Source organism: Symphalangus syndactylus, chromosome 1 (assembly GCF_028878055.3).
Source record: "Symphalangus syndactylus isolate Jambi chromosome 1, NHGRI_mSymSyn1-v2.1_pri, whole genome shotgun sequence".
NCBI classification, from domain to species: Eukaryota; Metazoa; Chordata; class Mammalia; order Primates; family Hylobatidae; genus Symphalangus; species Symphalangus syndactylus.
In genome coordinates, this window is record NC_072423.2 from 7,767,120 (window position 1) to 7,782,026 (window position 14,907).

General features: G+C 42.3%; 1 protein-coding gene across 5 annotated transcripts in view; it reads right to left on the reverse strand.

The window, feature by feature from the left end:
• Positions 1-14,907, reverse strand: part of ATP9B (ATPase phospholipid transporting 9B (putative)) — a 319,070-nt gene that overhangs the window by 117,767 nt on the left and 186,396 nt on the right. For all 5 annotated transcript variants that reach the window (XM_055295727.2, XM_055295708.2, XM_055295691.2 and 2 more), the window contains one exon: positions 6,209-6,369. In XM_055295727.2, coding sequence (XP_055151702.2) covers positions 6,209-6,369 — 161 coding nt within the window. The remainder of the gene's footprint in view (positions 1-6,208; positions 6,370-14,907) is intronic.

The following is a 14,907-nucleotide window of genomic DNA, read 5'->3' on the forward strand; positions in this document are numbered from 1 at the left end:
TTTTTTTGAGAGACCAGGTTCCACCATGTTGCCCATGCTGGTCTCTAACTCCTGGACTCAAGCTATCAGCCTGCCCTATTTTCTATTTTGTTTTACTATAAATACATATAATTACTAAGGTATGAAAACAAAAATTAGTTTTAGTTAAAAAATGCTTATTACATAAACTAATTTTCATAACTATAATTAATTTTTCTTGGTAACTGGATAAAGGAAAAAGGTCAAATCTTTCTATATTATTTTACTAAAGAAAGAAGTGGTTGGAGATAGTCCATATAAATAAAATATTTCACCAAAATGTAATAAAAGTCTCAATACTGCTCAATGCCATCAGTTAAAGACAGAGGTGCCCTAGATACAAAAGGAAGCAAAGCTCTCATTAGGCCTTTTATGTGGTGAAAGAGAAGCAGTCTTGAAAGGAACATCATGTGACATTCTAGAACCGAAAGAAATCAACTGACATTAAGAAAAATCAAATTAATGAAAGCAAAGAAGAAAAAGGAATTCCTAGAAAAAGATGTGTTTGCTCGACAAAGACGGGAGCAGGCGCCCTGTGCTGGAGGCTGGGGAGGCTGAGCTGGAGTGCACGTGTGCCAGCCACAGGCCATCTCTGCTGTGCTGGGACAATGTGCTTTCTCTGCCAAGACATTTTCCCCAGGTCTTCCACGGTGGCCTCACCATGCAGGCTGCTGCTTAATGAGCACCAGGCCAGGGAAGCCCCGCATTGCTCTGAAGCCCTGCAAGGTTCTCTGTTCCAGTGCCCGGTTTGACTTTACTAACAGTGTTTACCACTATGTGACTGTTTCACTTAAATGCTTATGCCTGTCCCCTCCAATTAAGAAGAGGCCAACAGCACTGGATGGCCTGCCCATTCGCTCTGTCAGCAGGGGCCGGTGCATCAGCTTTGACTATTTACTGACCACAACACTTACCTTGCTGCCTTGTATTGTTTCTTTCTTTTTTTGAGACAGAGTTTTGTTCTTTTGCCTGCCCAGGCTGGAGTGCAGTGGCACGGTCTCAGCTCACTGCAACCTCTGCCTCCTGGGTTCAAGCGATTCTCCTGCCTCAGCCTCTCAAGTAGGTGGGATTATAGGTGTGTGCCACTATGCCCCACTAATTTTTGTATTTTTAGTAGAGACGGGGTTCCACCATGATGGCCAGGCTAGTCCCAAACTCCTGACCTCAGGTGATGCACCTGCCTCAGCCTCTGAAAGTGCTAGGATTACAGGCGTAAGCCACCGCACCCGGCCAAAATAAAAAGCAATGGGATTGAATGTGAATAATACACACTGTATTTTCCAAGTCTTACTTCAAACATAATCATTAAGGTTATTCTTCTGTAAATGAAATTTACCCTCCTAAAAGCCTTTATCCTTTTTGAAAAAAGACTGATCAAGAATATGTAGGATGATTCGCTAGAAGCACCCTTTGACTACTGCAGTAATGCCAAGAAGGCTGCGGCCCGGAGGTCTAGTGCAAACACTGAGTATAAACCAAACAGGACAGCAAAATGAAAGCAAATGTCGACTAGATAAAGCATGTAAGTGGATGGGAGAGGGAAGATGAGCTGACTTGAAATATTTTAAGGTCTTAGCATTGATTGAGAGGAGAGTAAAGATAAAGCTTAACTTTAAACTTTACTAAATATTATATATTAAATATGTAAAGTTTCTAAGGAAAACACAATAATAGAAATATAGGGTATCACTTCAAGTTAAAAAAAATGGAATTTAAAAATCTCCAAAGGTTGCAAGAAAGAAAAATACAGAAGTAAAACAAACAGCAAAAATAAGGTGGCATAAATTAATGCAAATAAAGTATTAATCACAGTAAGTGTAAAGATGGTAGCATGGGACTTAAGAAAACACCACTACCACCTGGCTAATGCTGTTTATAAGAGATTTTCATTCACCAGAATAATAAGAGCTATTCTAAACCTCTAAGCAACTAATAACATAGCCTCACAATATATATATAAAGCTAGAATTCACAAACTGGGATGGGAAAATGGACAAATTCATTATTACGGTGACAGACTTGCACACTCTTAGTAACTAAAAAGTTGAGTTTTTTTTTTAAAAAAGGCAGTAAAGCACATACATGATACTAAAAATTAAAGAAGATCAATCTAATGGATATCTATAGAATAATTTCGTGTAAAAATATATATTTTTAAAGCACACATGGAATATTTATAAAATGACCATGTATGAATCCACAAAGCAAGTGGTAACGAAAACAACATGCTATGAGGCTCTGGAAGCAACTTGCAGGAGAAGAATCCCAAACACGTTCTGTGTTATGAAGCTCTGATAAAAATGAATGCATAACCTAATATAACCCAAAGGCAGTATCTCAGAAGTGTCTATCAACATATTTTGGGAGTTGGAATACATTTGCTGCATAGAAGAAAAATATGCCGCCCTTGAGACAGGTTCTCAAGCTGGCACAAACACGCACATGTGCCCCTCTATGTGCCTTACGTGGAGCTACTGAGAACCAGAGACTCAACTCCCATTTGTCAGAAGGTCTTTGAGTGAGCAAGGCTAGTGTCAGGAGAGGCTCACTGCAGCTCCAGGAGCAGAAGCAGCTCCCCCATCTGAGTCCGTCACTGCAGCCTGCTTTGCCTGAGACAGGCATTCCAGCAGGCAGAAACTAAGAAAAGCAGGAGAAATGTCTTATTTCCTCCTTCACTGGGTGGCTAACCTGTCTTCTCACACGACACTGGACAATACAAAAATGGAAATTAGGGTTCATTGATGTGTTTGGAGACAAAGGAGACTCTTGGGGAGTGGGTGGCATCAAATAGAGGAAGCTGGTGGAGAGAAGATGCAATGTGTGAAGGGCCTGGGATCAAAGTGAGTATTTAGGCTGAAGAACAAATGAGAACTACATGAAGGACCATCACATCTGAATAAGTAAATTCTGGCATGACAGTCAGATAAAAAAGGCAGGTTACTTTCTGGTTATACTTTGTTTACTGCCACTTAGCCAATGGGGGGTGGGTATTTTGAGGACAAAGATTATATCTCCAGAGTCCACTTGTGGCACTCAATACGTGCTGGCCCTCCCTCCCTCCCTCCCTTTCTTCCTTCCTGCTTTCTTCTTTCTTTTCTTCCCTCTGTGGCCCAGGCTGGAGTACACTCGGCTCGCTGCAGACTCCCTGCGTCCGCCTCCCGTGATTCTCCTGCCCCGGCCTGCGGGCTGCCTGGGATTGCCTGCGCGCGCCACCACCCCTGCCTGGTTTTTCTCCTTCGGCTGGAGGCGCGGTTTCGCCATGTCCGCCAGGCTGGTCTCCAGCTCCTGACCTCGAGTGGTCTGCCCGCCTCGGCGTCCCCAGGTGCTGGGACTGCAGACGGAGGCTCGCTCACTCGGTGCTCGGTGTTGCCCGGGCTGGAGTGCGGTGGTGTGGTCTTGGCTCGCTGCAGCCTCCGCCTCCCAGCCGCCTGCTTTGGCCTCCCAGGGTGCTGGGATTGCAGCCTCTGCCCAGCCGCCGCCCCGTCTGGGAGGTGGGGAGCGTCTCTGCCCGGCCGCCCCGTCTGGGAAGTGAGGAGCGTCTCTGCCCAGCCGCCGCCCCGTCTGGGAAGTGAGGAACGTCTCTGCCCAGCCGCCACCCTGTCTAGGAAGTGAGGAGCGCCTCTGCCTGGCCACCCCGTCTGGGAAGAAGTGAAGAGCGTCTCTGCTGGGCCGCCCCGTCTGGGAAGAAGTGAGAAGCGCCTCTGCCCAGCCGCCCCATCTGGGAAGTGAGGAGCGCCTCTGCCCGGCCGCCCCGTCTGGGAAGAAGTGAGGAGCGCCTCTGCCCGGCCGCCCCATCTGGGAAGTGAGGAGCCCCTCTGCGCGGCCGCCCCATCTGGGAAGTGAGGAGTGCCTCTGCCCGGCCGCCCCGTCTGGGAAGTGAGGAGCGCCTCTGCGCGGCCGCCCCGTCTGGGAAGTGAGGAGCGCCTCTGCCCGGCCGCCCCGTCTGGGAAGTGAGGAGCGCCTCTGCCCGGCCGCCCCGTCTGGGAAGTGAGGAGCACCTCTGCGCGGCCGCCCCGTCTGGGAAGTGAGGAGCGCCTCTGCCCGGCCGCCCCGTCTGGGAAGTGAGGAGCGCCTCTGCCCGGCCACCCCGTCTGGGAAGAAGTGAGGAGTGCCTCTGCCCAGCCGCCCCGTCTGGGAAGTGGGGAGCGCCTCTGCGCAGCCGCCCCGTCTGGGAAGTGAGGAGCGCCTCTGCCCGGCTGCCCCGTCTGGGAGGTCTACCACAGAGGCCAGAAGCAATGTGGGGGCTGGACGTGGTGGCTCACGCCTGTAATCCCAGTACTCTGGGAGGCCGAGGCGGGTTGATCACTTGAGGCTAGGAGTTCGAGACCAGCCTGGCCAACATGGCGAAACATATGAAAAATACAACTGATAAACCAACCAACCAACCAAGCGACAACAAAACAGGTCTACCTTGGAGTCATACTCTAATTTTTTCTATTTTCCTCCCTTTCTGATCCTTTATCCCACTTTCTTTTTCTTCCTCTTCCTTCTCCTTCTTCTTTGTCAAATAGAGGATTGAGTTATTATCACTGATCCAAAAAAAAAAAAAAAAAAAATACGTGCTGGCACAAGAACTGTGATAATCTGCGCTTGGGTTCTCTGCGCAGGACAGGGCCTTTGTAACGGGTCCATTCAACAAATACTTACAGAAGCCCTACCACATCCCAAGCATGCTCCGTTCTAGGTCCTAACTAGGACACAACAACAAACGGGACACACAAGGCCTCTATTCTCACAGGGCTTAGTGAGAAGAGAGAAACAGGCAACAAACAAGATGAATGTCATAGAGATCTACACAGAATTCAATAGGCTGCTGTGATAGCAAGTGGCTGGCTGTTTCTTGGTCTATACTGAGCAGACAAAGGCAGCCTCTCTGAGGAAAGGTATTTAGGGTAAGAGCCGAGTGACAAGACAAGCCCAGCCACGGAATGATGAGGTAGAGGAGCACCGAAGCAGAGGACACAGCTAGGGTGGGAAGCAGCTGGCACAAGAGGATAGCTGCAGTGTGGTGGGAGAGGAGAGGGGGGAAGCTGGGCCTTATTAGGTTTAATCCACAAGCCAGGCTGGAACAGCCATCTCTGCAGTCAGCTTTATGGAGTGCAGAAAGTCTATGTCAGCAGCAAGTCACACAGCTGCAATGAGAAGCTGCTGTTTGCTGCATGCTCTCTGCACAGGCCTGGCCACCCGTGAACCAGCAACACCATGGAAGGGAGCATCCACAGGAATCTGTGCTGCGACGGGCAGAAAGGAGGCTGATTTCCTACCTCTCGAACAGACTGGGTGAGAGCAACTGGATTCATTCCTGGTGACTGTCTACAAGGGCAGTGCAGTGTGTACACATCCCAAGAACAGATTATAGCTCTGACTTTATGACATAAGTAAATGGAAGAGACACCACCTTTTAGAGCAAATTTTGGAGAAAGCTGGTTTAGAAATAGAGATATCTTTCTCTTCAAAGTGGCTACATCCTTGAGCCTAAGCATTCTATACCGTTTTAGTCCATTCTCTGTTACAAAAGGTAGATATTCTAGATTCATACTTTATCCATCATTAGGTTTCAGTTGCTCATTCCTGTGAAAATTTTAAATCATATACATTAAGAATATCTTTCTTAAAATATTTTAGAAAATAGTTTAAAATGGATTTATGTTTATATGGTAAAATATTAGTCTTTACATTAAATAGGCATCTAATATCAACTATTTATATCCCAATCCGTAGTTATAATATAGGTTAACATTCTGAAATGATAGTCCATACTAAAACACAGCCTTAATATTTTATCTAACTTGACAGATATTAGATATATTAAATAGAACTTTAAAATACCAGTGATTCCACATAGATCAAAGGGCACTGGACATTTAAAAGTCTGTCAGCAAAAAACAAAACTAATTTTGTGAAATTCTAATTATGTTTCATCAGGAAATATCTTCCGATTGTTGAAGAAGACACCATCAACACATTCACTATCAGGAAAGTATGGCACCTCTAGATCATTCTACCAGCACTGATGACGTCTCCCCCAACAATGTTTCCACAGAAGAATTCCTCCAGATTCCTCAGAACTTCTGGCTCCTACTTCTCTAGCTTTGTTTGGATAATTTCTTTCATACTGAGAAAGATAAATTTCAATAAAATCATATTCAATGAAACCAGACATTTGTTTTATTTTCGTTTTTAAACGTACCTTATGGGAATGATGTAAGAAAAGAGGAGAAGGAACCGAAAAAGATTGCGGTACCATGGACCCACAAATCCTTGTAAGGTTACCATAACAACGGAAAGGGCAACTAAAGCCAAAAATAGCGCTTTCGTCAGCCAATTGAGTTCAAGGTCCAACAAACCGACCTGAAAGAAAAACACATAATACATGAACAAGCTAACCACAATGTCCCTAACATTATAAATCAGAATGCATGGTAATGATGACATAAAAAAAACTTTAAAATTTTTTGGTATTAGCCTTTATTATAATGAAATATGAAAATTCAGGCGGAATTTCTAGAAATGAGTCATGATCCCCAGAGCATTTCCAGAAAGGGTCTACTGACAAAACACGAGGCCAGAGCACACAGCCGCAGTGAACTCAGACATGGCCTCTGGATGGGTGGTGCGCTGGTCACCGGCTCAGGCAAAGTGAAACGCAAGCCTAGAGAAGGGCACTGGAAGCTTGCTCGGGGCGCAGCATGCTACGCCATGGCCATGCCTCTGTTATCCATGTGGGTGCCTCTGCACATCCCCCATGAGGATTCTACTCAAGATGGAGAGTTCCCAAGAACAGGACAGTATGTACGTCTTTCCGATCTACCAGCAGTCTCTCTGAAAGAACTTGTCTTACAGCAAAAAAAAAAAAAAAAAGCGATACATAGTTAGCTTAAAATAAAACCTTTTTAATTTGCACAAATCCTACGATGTATGTTCTCCCAGTAAGGCACACTACACACAAGTCCATTCTATGGATCGTTTACCAGCTGAGCAAAATGTGAGGGCAAATTATGTTAATAAGAATCAGTTCAGTTTTTTGGCTGCATTCTGTATAGCATCTTGGAAACAGAGAGAACTAGCAACCCAAGCAGCTCTCACTGCACAAGTTAAGAGAATACAGCTCTTCTGAAGCATGTAGCTTCAATTTCGAGCTCTAGCAATCGCTATGGACTGTTTCTCCTTGCTTGCTTTCAGCCCTGAAAGACCACAAGGCAGTCCAGTGAGTAGGGCTGGGGGATGAGAGGGAACTCGGCGCTGCAGGAAGCGTGGGAGAAGTGACACAGCACAGCAACTAGGATTCCTCGGGACTCTGGATTTGGGCTAATTTAGATGCTGACTCTGCCACTTAGCAGCATAACCTTGGGCAAGCTGGGCTTAGGTTTTCTTATCTGTAAAATAGGGATTCTGGGATGTTTTCCTTACAGCCCCCAGGGGATGCGAAGAGGAGAGCATGGCACAGTGGCCACGGTTCCTACTGGGCAGTACACCCCCCAGGAGTGCTGCTACTGCTCTTATTACACACTTGGATTGGAATCCACTTTCTCTGTTTACTGAATGTGTGACTTGAGGAACACCCTTAAACTCTGTTAAACCTCGTTTTCCTCATCTGTAAGTGGTGGTACCCACAGGGCAGAGGTGCCAGGGTGAGAGGCCACTGCCTTTGGCATCACTAGGTCAGGGAACAGCATGTACTTAACTTACCTACTTATTTCTGACTATGTGACATTAACAGAAGACTAAATTCTATCAGATTAGTTATCTATCTGCCAACTCAATTTCTCCTGAATCCAGAACAACTTTTGAAAAGGAGTACACGCAGAAAACATGATTGCAAAAAACCTGATTAAAAAAATAAAGTTTGAGAATTACTGAGCTAATAAATAACTTGGTTTATTTTGTAGTGCCTTTTGAAAAATCTGTAACTTTGCCCAATAGAAAGCTAGCCTTTTCCCACAACTCATATATTTAGTTTATATCTGGTTTTGATTAATATTTTCCACAAATTCTCATGAGATCATCAGAACCTGCAATTATCAAGCAAAAATAAAACTTTGTCAGAAAGTCCATTAAGTGCAGCTGCGAAGAAAACTCAACTAATTAAACAAATAAATTTAAATGTCTACTATATTTTGTGCTAAACTCTAAGGTTATGAAAATGAGCTAACTGTAAGATTTTACCTGCAAGAAACAGCTAATCTAGTAGGAGAAATAAGATGAACACCAGTGATCTATGTTAGAAAACAGAATCATAAAACAGTAAGTTTTCCTTTCTAACCAGGCTTGTTTTAAATCACTTCCTGTGGCCAACAGTCAGCACTACCATTGGTTAATAAATACTTCATGGCCTTTCACAACAGTGTAGGCACAACAGGAGCGATGACAAGGACCCCAAAGCCATGGGACTGGTGTGCCACGTGCGGGTTCCATGACCAACACAGACGGGGTGCGGCATTCAGCAGGGTGGGGCGGCCCCTCCTGCCCTCTGTCCTGGGCACACTGCCACAGGGCTCACTTGGCCACTTCACTGTGTAAGACTTCTAACTGAGGACACTTTAAACACAGTGTCAGTTTTATATGAAATAGCGACTCGATTCTAATGTAACAATTAATGAGACACTTGGCCTGCCACAAAAACTCTTCTCCATGTTGCAATACAGCAACACAGACAGCAGCTCATTTTCAACAGAAACTCTTCAAAGACTGCACATTCCCAGCTCTATATTCTCCCAAGAAAGCACACTACCCTCTAATTCACAGCAGCAGATCCCCTTCTAGCCAAGTAAAATGTCCACAGCAACATCTCGGAGCTCCAGCACGGGGCCTTCTCTTCTCTGGGTCAGCCACAGGACCAGTAACGGCGCTGCTCCCCCAGATCACAAATGGTCTGAAAGGGAGCGGTACTCAACCAGTTCTGAAGTTCCCAACGCTGCTGTGGGTATGGGCTGTGCCTTCCCTTGAGAATGGGGCAGCTGAAGACCACAGCGGCTGATTTATCAGCTCTATTTAAAAAGCAGCACAACCAGGACAAATATCGTGCAATTTCCGCTACTTCAACTACTACATAGTTTATGCTTGAATTATTGAGAAAAATAGGTTTTTGGATTAAAATGAAGAAAAATTAAGCCAGGGAAGTAGAGCATGTTTCAAAGCCCAGATCCTTTTGCTGTGACAAAGGCGGTCTAAGTTTCAGGCCTCACTGAGGATCAGATGAAGTCATTATTCATTCAGTCAGGGAAAAAAGACTCAATTACCTCAACCTAAAGATGCTATCAATGAATGCAAAGTGCATATTTTACTCTATTCATCCAAATCCCATTAAAAAGTGAAAGGAATGATTTAATCTGGCCTTCCAGAGTTGGTCTTTTTTTGTAATAAAATAAAGAATCACTGTCTTGCAAAATGCATAACCACCACCTCACACTTTCCCCTGCAACACAGCAGTGAGGAACTGTAAAAGCCAGGACAAAAACACTCAGAAATGAATACAAAGTTTCCTTTCAAAAAATGCCACGTATTGGATGGAAACATTCAAAGCAGCCCACTGCACACCGATATGCAGGTCACTCAAAGCATTAGTACCTTTCTCATTGATGAAGACAGATGTGGTCAGATGCTTGACTAGTGAATGTAATCACTTTGAAGCCAAGTATATGTTGTCTTCTCCCAACCTCTTTAAACTTAAAGAAGAGCGATAAAACATTTAGTGGCAACTTTTCAAGAATGGGCTGTGCCTTGCAGGTGGCCTTTTCTGAAGTATGACTGTTGTTCCCGGAATATAACTTGTAACCAAACTACAGTATATAGTGTAAAGCTTGTAGGTTGCTTTTATTTTATTCTTTTCAATTCTAACAAAACAGAAGACACATTTCAACACTTGAGCTTTTTTAACCCACTTCAATTAATAATCTTTTAATATTCAATTTCTCTGAAACATGCTTTTCTTCAACTCATCTAAAATACAATCTGAACTCTTATAAGCTATTTAAAATAAAAACCAGTTAACTTATAAAGTTACAGATTCTATAAAGAAGGTGGTAACTTTAGTTTTGATGTGGATCTCTTTCTTCTTTAAAAAATGTCTTAAATACCTGGACAGACCAGATAACTTTTGCCATGACTGTAAACTTTTAACCCATGAAATACATTAATCACTTGAAGTAATTACGACTATTTAAGAAAAGGTAACATAAATACACTTAGAAGTTATTTTCAACATTCACTGTCATCTCCTATATTAGTAAAGCAAATTTTCTTCTACTTGTCATAATATTTGTTTTATTTGAAACAATGTGATAACAAAATTAAATATGCTACTGGAAATTTTAATCTCCAAGGGAAAATTTGTGCATAATGTCTAAGACAACCACAATGATTCTGCAAAGGGGCTGTTCTAGGATAACGAACACAATAATTGCCTGTATAATCTAAAATGCTACTAATGGCAACGATCACAAATCCATTTAGCTCCTCTTTAATTTATGTACCAAGTTTTAAATAGCTAATAGTTCTCAGTAAAATAATGGTTTATACCAACAATAAAGGGCAAATACGGTATTCTGCTTAATCAAGAAAAGATCAGGCTTTTTTTTTTTTAAATGAATGCTCGGACGAGTGAGAATGGAACCTTATCTCCATGACACAGCAACACTTCAATGCATCTCAAAGTTAAAACTCACATCATACTACTAAGTTCCTAAGCAATCAATGTACACGACAAATTGGAGCAGACATCGAATGCTGTAAAGTCTCAGGCCCTATCCATGATTCAACAAAGTGCCCCTGCAACACTTACTGCTGATGATGACACCCCGGGTGAACAGGATGTCAGCATCCAAACGCTCTTACCCATCTTTTAAAACTCACGCGTACTTACCCCTTACACAGAGGTAGTTTAGAATAGTAAAATGCAAAACTTCAAATAGCCAATTTAAACTCTTGTAGAACACAAATTATTTTAGTTTGTCCTGTAGTTTCCCTGTGAATATAGGACAATTTGAAAAGCCCCGACTCTAACACCTAATTCATTCATGCTACTCTGCACGGGCAGAGAAGAACAGCTTTGTACACGGCTGACTACGTACGGAAAAACACAACTGTTAACACTGCTTGTCTTTCATCAGCTGAACTATTTGTGGATCAGTTCTTCATTTCGAATTTGGACCTTGACTACAAAATTGATATAGGGCTATGCATTAACCTAACTGAAATTTCTATAAAAAGCATATTCTTTTAAGTATCTTTGAAACAAATAAGCCCTATATTTTCCACTGCTAGTAGAATCTTAAGAGACAAGAAAAAAATAAGTAATTTTCAGACTTTCATTTGTGTTTCTGCATTTCAAATAAATGAAACTCATGCACAAAATCTAAGTAATAAATTTTATAGCAACAACTTTTTTCATTATGAAGTTTAAATTAAAAGTATTCGTTTTTAAAAAGTGATGCTATATAGTCTTTTTCCTTCTGAAGTTTATTATTTATTCTTTTTTGGATATGAACTACTAAGCCTTAAGTGTGTATAGTACACGGAGGCTGACCACACACTACAGATGTGTCTGAGCCATTATCGTTTATCGCCTCAGTGATCTGCGAAATAAGAAGGGTTTCTTTTGGCCATTATAGTCTGTTGTTTCAATAATCTGTGCTTTAAGAATTCCCTAAATAAGTATCAGCACAAGAATTCTTAATGTTACAATTTATCACCTTAGTTCTTAAAAATCAAAACCTGTATTTATACAATAGACAATTTAAAGTCTATTCTAAAAGAATATTTCATAACCTACATGTTTGCCTACCAAGAAATTTAACAATTTGCCTATTCTATACTCAGAATTTAAGTTTTTTCCCTTGCTTGCTATATAGTTATTATATAGAATGTTTTCCCTTGAACATTTAACATAAAAAAGTACTATATTTTTTGGATAAATAAGAGGAGTATTAATGCAAGAATCAGCTACTAAACAGAGAAGCAAAACCACTTTTGAAACCAATATATGACATGCAATTAAGAGACAAGGGAGTTCAAAGTAAACCCTCACACCTAGTTTACACAAACTGGAGCTACCCAACTTTTGATGTTACAGACGATGCATATTGTCACTCTGTCCACCGACCTATATAAACATGTTTTTAAGGATAAAATTATTACTAAAATTTGCAAGCATATTACCTGCTAAGTTTGAAGGGGGCTTCTTGAGTGCAGAATGAGGTTATCTTCTCAAAATGCTGGACTTCTAGATCTCTTGAGAAATTTCGATACTGGCTCTAGCATTTCCTAGGACACGTATCCACTCACCAGAATTTCTTATAATTGTCCATAATGTCAGAAAGTAATATCATCTCTGAACACATGTATACACATATACACTTCTCATGCTTGCCCTTACAAAACTCATGCTGACTTTCTATGTTCATACAGGACAAGTGGATTCCATCTGTTAGTGTATGACAGCCTTTACTGATATATTAGAACCTTCAGAAAGTAAATCAATATATGAAAAGTCCGCAAATGCAAGGCAACACAGTGGCTGGAAGGTAACTAGTAAGTTAAAACTTTTATTTTTAGTATTATAAATTCTTTCAAATGTTCTCAACTTGTGATACATCAAAGCCATATTTAAAACAAAAATAAGCATGTGATAACATGCAAAATGATCCAGAAACTATTTGGAAATTTAATTTTTGCTCTACGTATAGAAATTACATTAAAAATCCAGCACTGAATATTAAGATAAGCCTATACATTGTCTAATGTACATTATTCCTAATCTTATTTTACAATCACCACATTGTTTATCTGAAAATCAGGAGGAGGAGGAGGAGGACGCTGAAGTGTAGGAGTCACTCTCATTCCAACACTACACTGCCGACCACCGCTGCGGTGCTCACGTCTGTCTCAGAATCCTCTGTCTCAGAGTCGTACTCACACCTCCCATAGGCGGCTGGGAGGGGAAGTCAGGGAGCGCGGGGAGTGCGGGGCGCGGCCAGCAGGGGGAGCGCGAGGCCGGCGCGCGTCCTGATCCCCGCAGGCCCGCTCTCCGGAAAGCGCCGGCCATTTCTAACCCCGCTCTTCCGAAAGCGCCGGCCATTTCTAACCCTGCTCTTCCGAAAGCGCCGGCCATTTCTAACCCAACCAGTCCAGCACATCACATACACTCACTCATTTATTTATTTCTGACAAAAAGCGTTACCCTAAATATATGTTTTGTCACGCAGAATGCTGGCCAGAATCTACATACTTGAACATCCTGGATTATGGGGGGGGTAGGAGGGGGGCCCTGAATAAAAATCTGGAATCTCATAAGAAGCCCTAATTTCAAGACAGGACCTCGGAAATACTGTGCACAGTCAGTAGCGTGGTGCCCTCCGCACAGTCAGTAGGGCGATGCCCTCCTCAGTCAGTAGGAAGGTGTCCTCCACAGTCAGTAGGGCGGTGCCCTCCACAGTCAGTAGGGCGGTGCCCTCCTCAGTCAGTAGAGTGGTGCCCTCCTAAGGCTTTTCGAAGATTCAGAGCTAAAAACTAAGTTGATAACATTGTAACGGCAGCTTCCTTAATGATTTCAAGATCCTGAATATATTTACTGTTTTTTTTGTCTTAATGTAGGAAGGCATCAATTTTAAATGGTTTTGCCAAGACCAGCCACCAATTTAAAATAGTTCCTTCAATAACGTAAGCTACCCACTAACACCAGAAACCTCAACCATGCAACATCATTCACAGAAGTGGCATTTGGTTTTCAGTCGAATACACAGTTTATTTGGGTAATTTTATATTTATTTTAACAAATATTTTACAAAGAGCATGAACCTATTCTCTAACCCTTACTATCTAAACACACAATACCCAGGACTTTAGGGGGGATTATAAAGCTCTCATTGTATTTTACAAACAAGCCAGCAAGCTCTGCAGGAACTCCAAGAAGAGCAGATCCTGCCAGTGGGGGATGGGAGGTCACTGGACCTCAAGGTCCCCAGGAGCCCGGGAGTTCTGACTGCTTCATGCTTCTTTACAAGGCACACACTCAAATACTTCTTGCCCCAAGGCATATAAAAATAGATTTTATTCTAATAATAACTCTAAGTGGTACTGATATTGCAAAAGGAAGTCTCTTACTAGGAGTCATAAAACTTTAAGAGACATGGTAAGAAAGTGAAGACCATGGCTTTCTTTAAAATGACTTAAAAAACAGAGCACTCATCTCCTTTCATTTTCTCAGTCTGTTTCTAATAGTACACACTGAAGAGACTATGCTCCTTAGAAATCTTTCTTCTGGGAGGTATCTGCCTTTTTATTTTACCCTGAATGTAGCAAGTCTTTATTTTAAATATCTCAGGGTAGGGTAGAAACACTCTTAAAATATACTTTTAAATATTCATTAAAGTATAATTTACAAAATATATTGCTGAACAAAAAACCTTGTATAGTACTAAAATGTCATCAGATTCTATTAAAAACTCATGAAGAAAATTACTAAATATGTGGTCAGGGCTTCTCATGTCACAGTATTCCGAAATTCCCAAGCACAAGGTCTGTCTTTCCTTCAAAGAGCTTTGAACTCTTTTCAAGGAGCTTAAAAAAAAAATAGTTGATGCGTTTCAATGTGAGATATTGAAGAAATTATTCCAGTAAGTAGCTTGGAAATGTTGGGCCTTAGATGGTGGGAAAAGGCTGGGATTCAGAAGAGAAAAATAGATAGGACCATTCCTTTTCACAAGCAAAGTTAGTCCTTGCAAATGTAGGTGCACAGGAGGGCAGGGGGGCGGCCCAGCAGACAGGCACCAGCCTAGCCCTCCTTCCATGGAGCCTGCCTGGAACATGGCCATAAAAACTGTGTTTTTAAAGAAACTGTGGGGAATGGGGGGGAGGGGGGGAAGACTACTTTCCAAGTGCTTATTTCTCTTA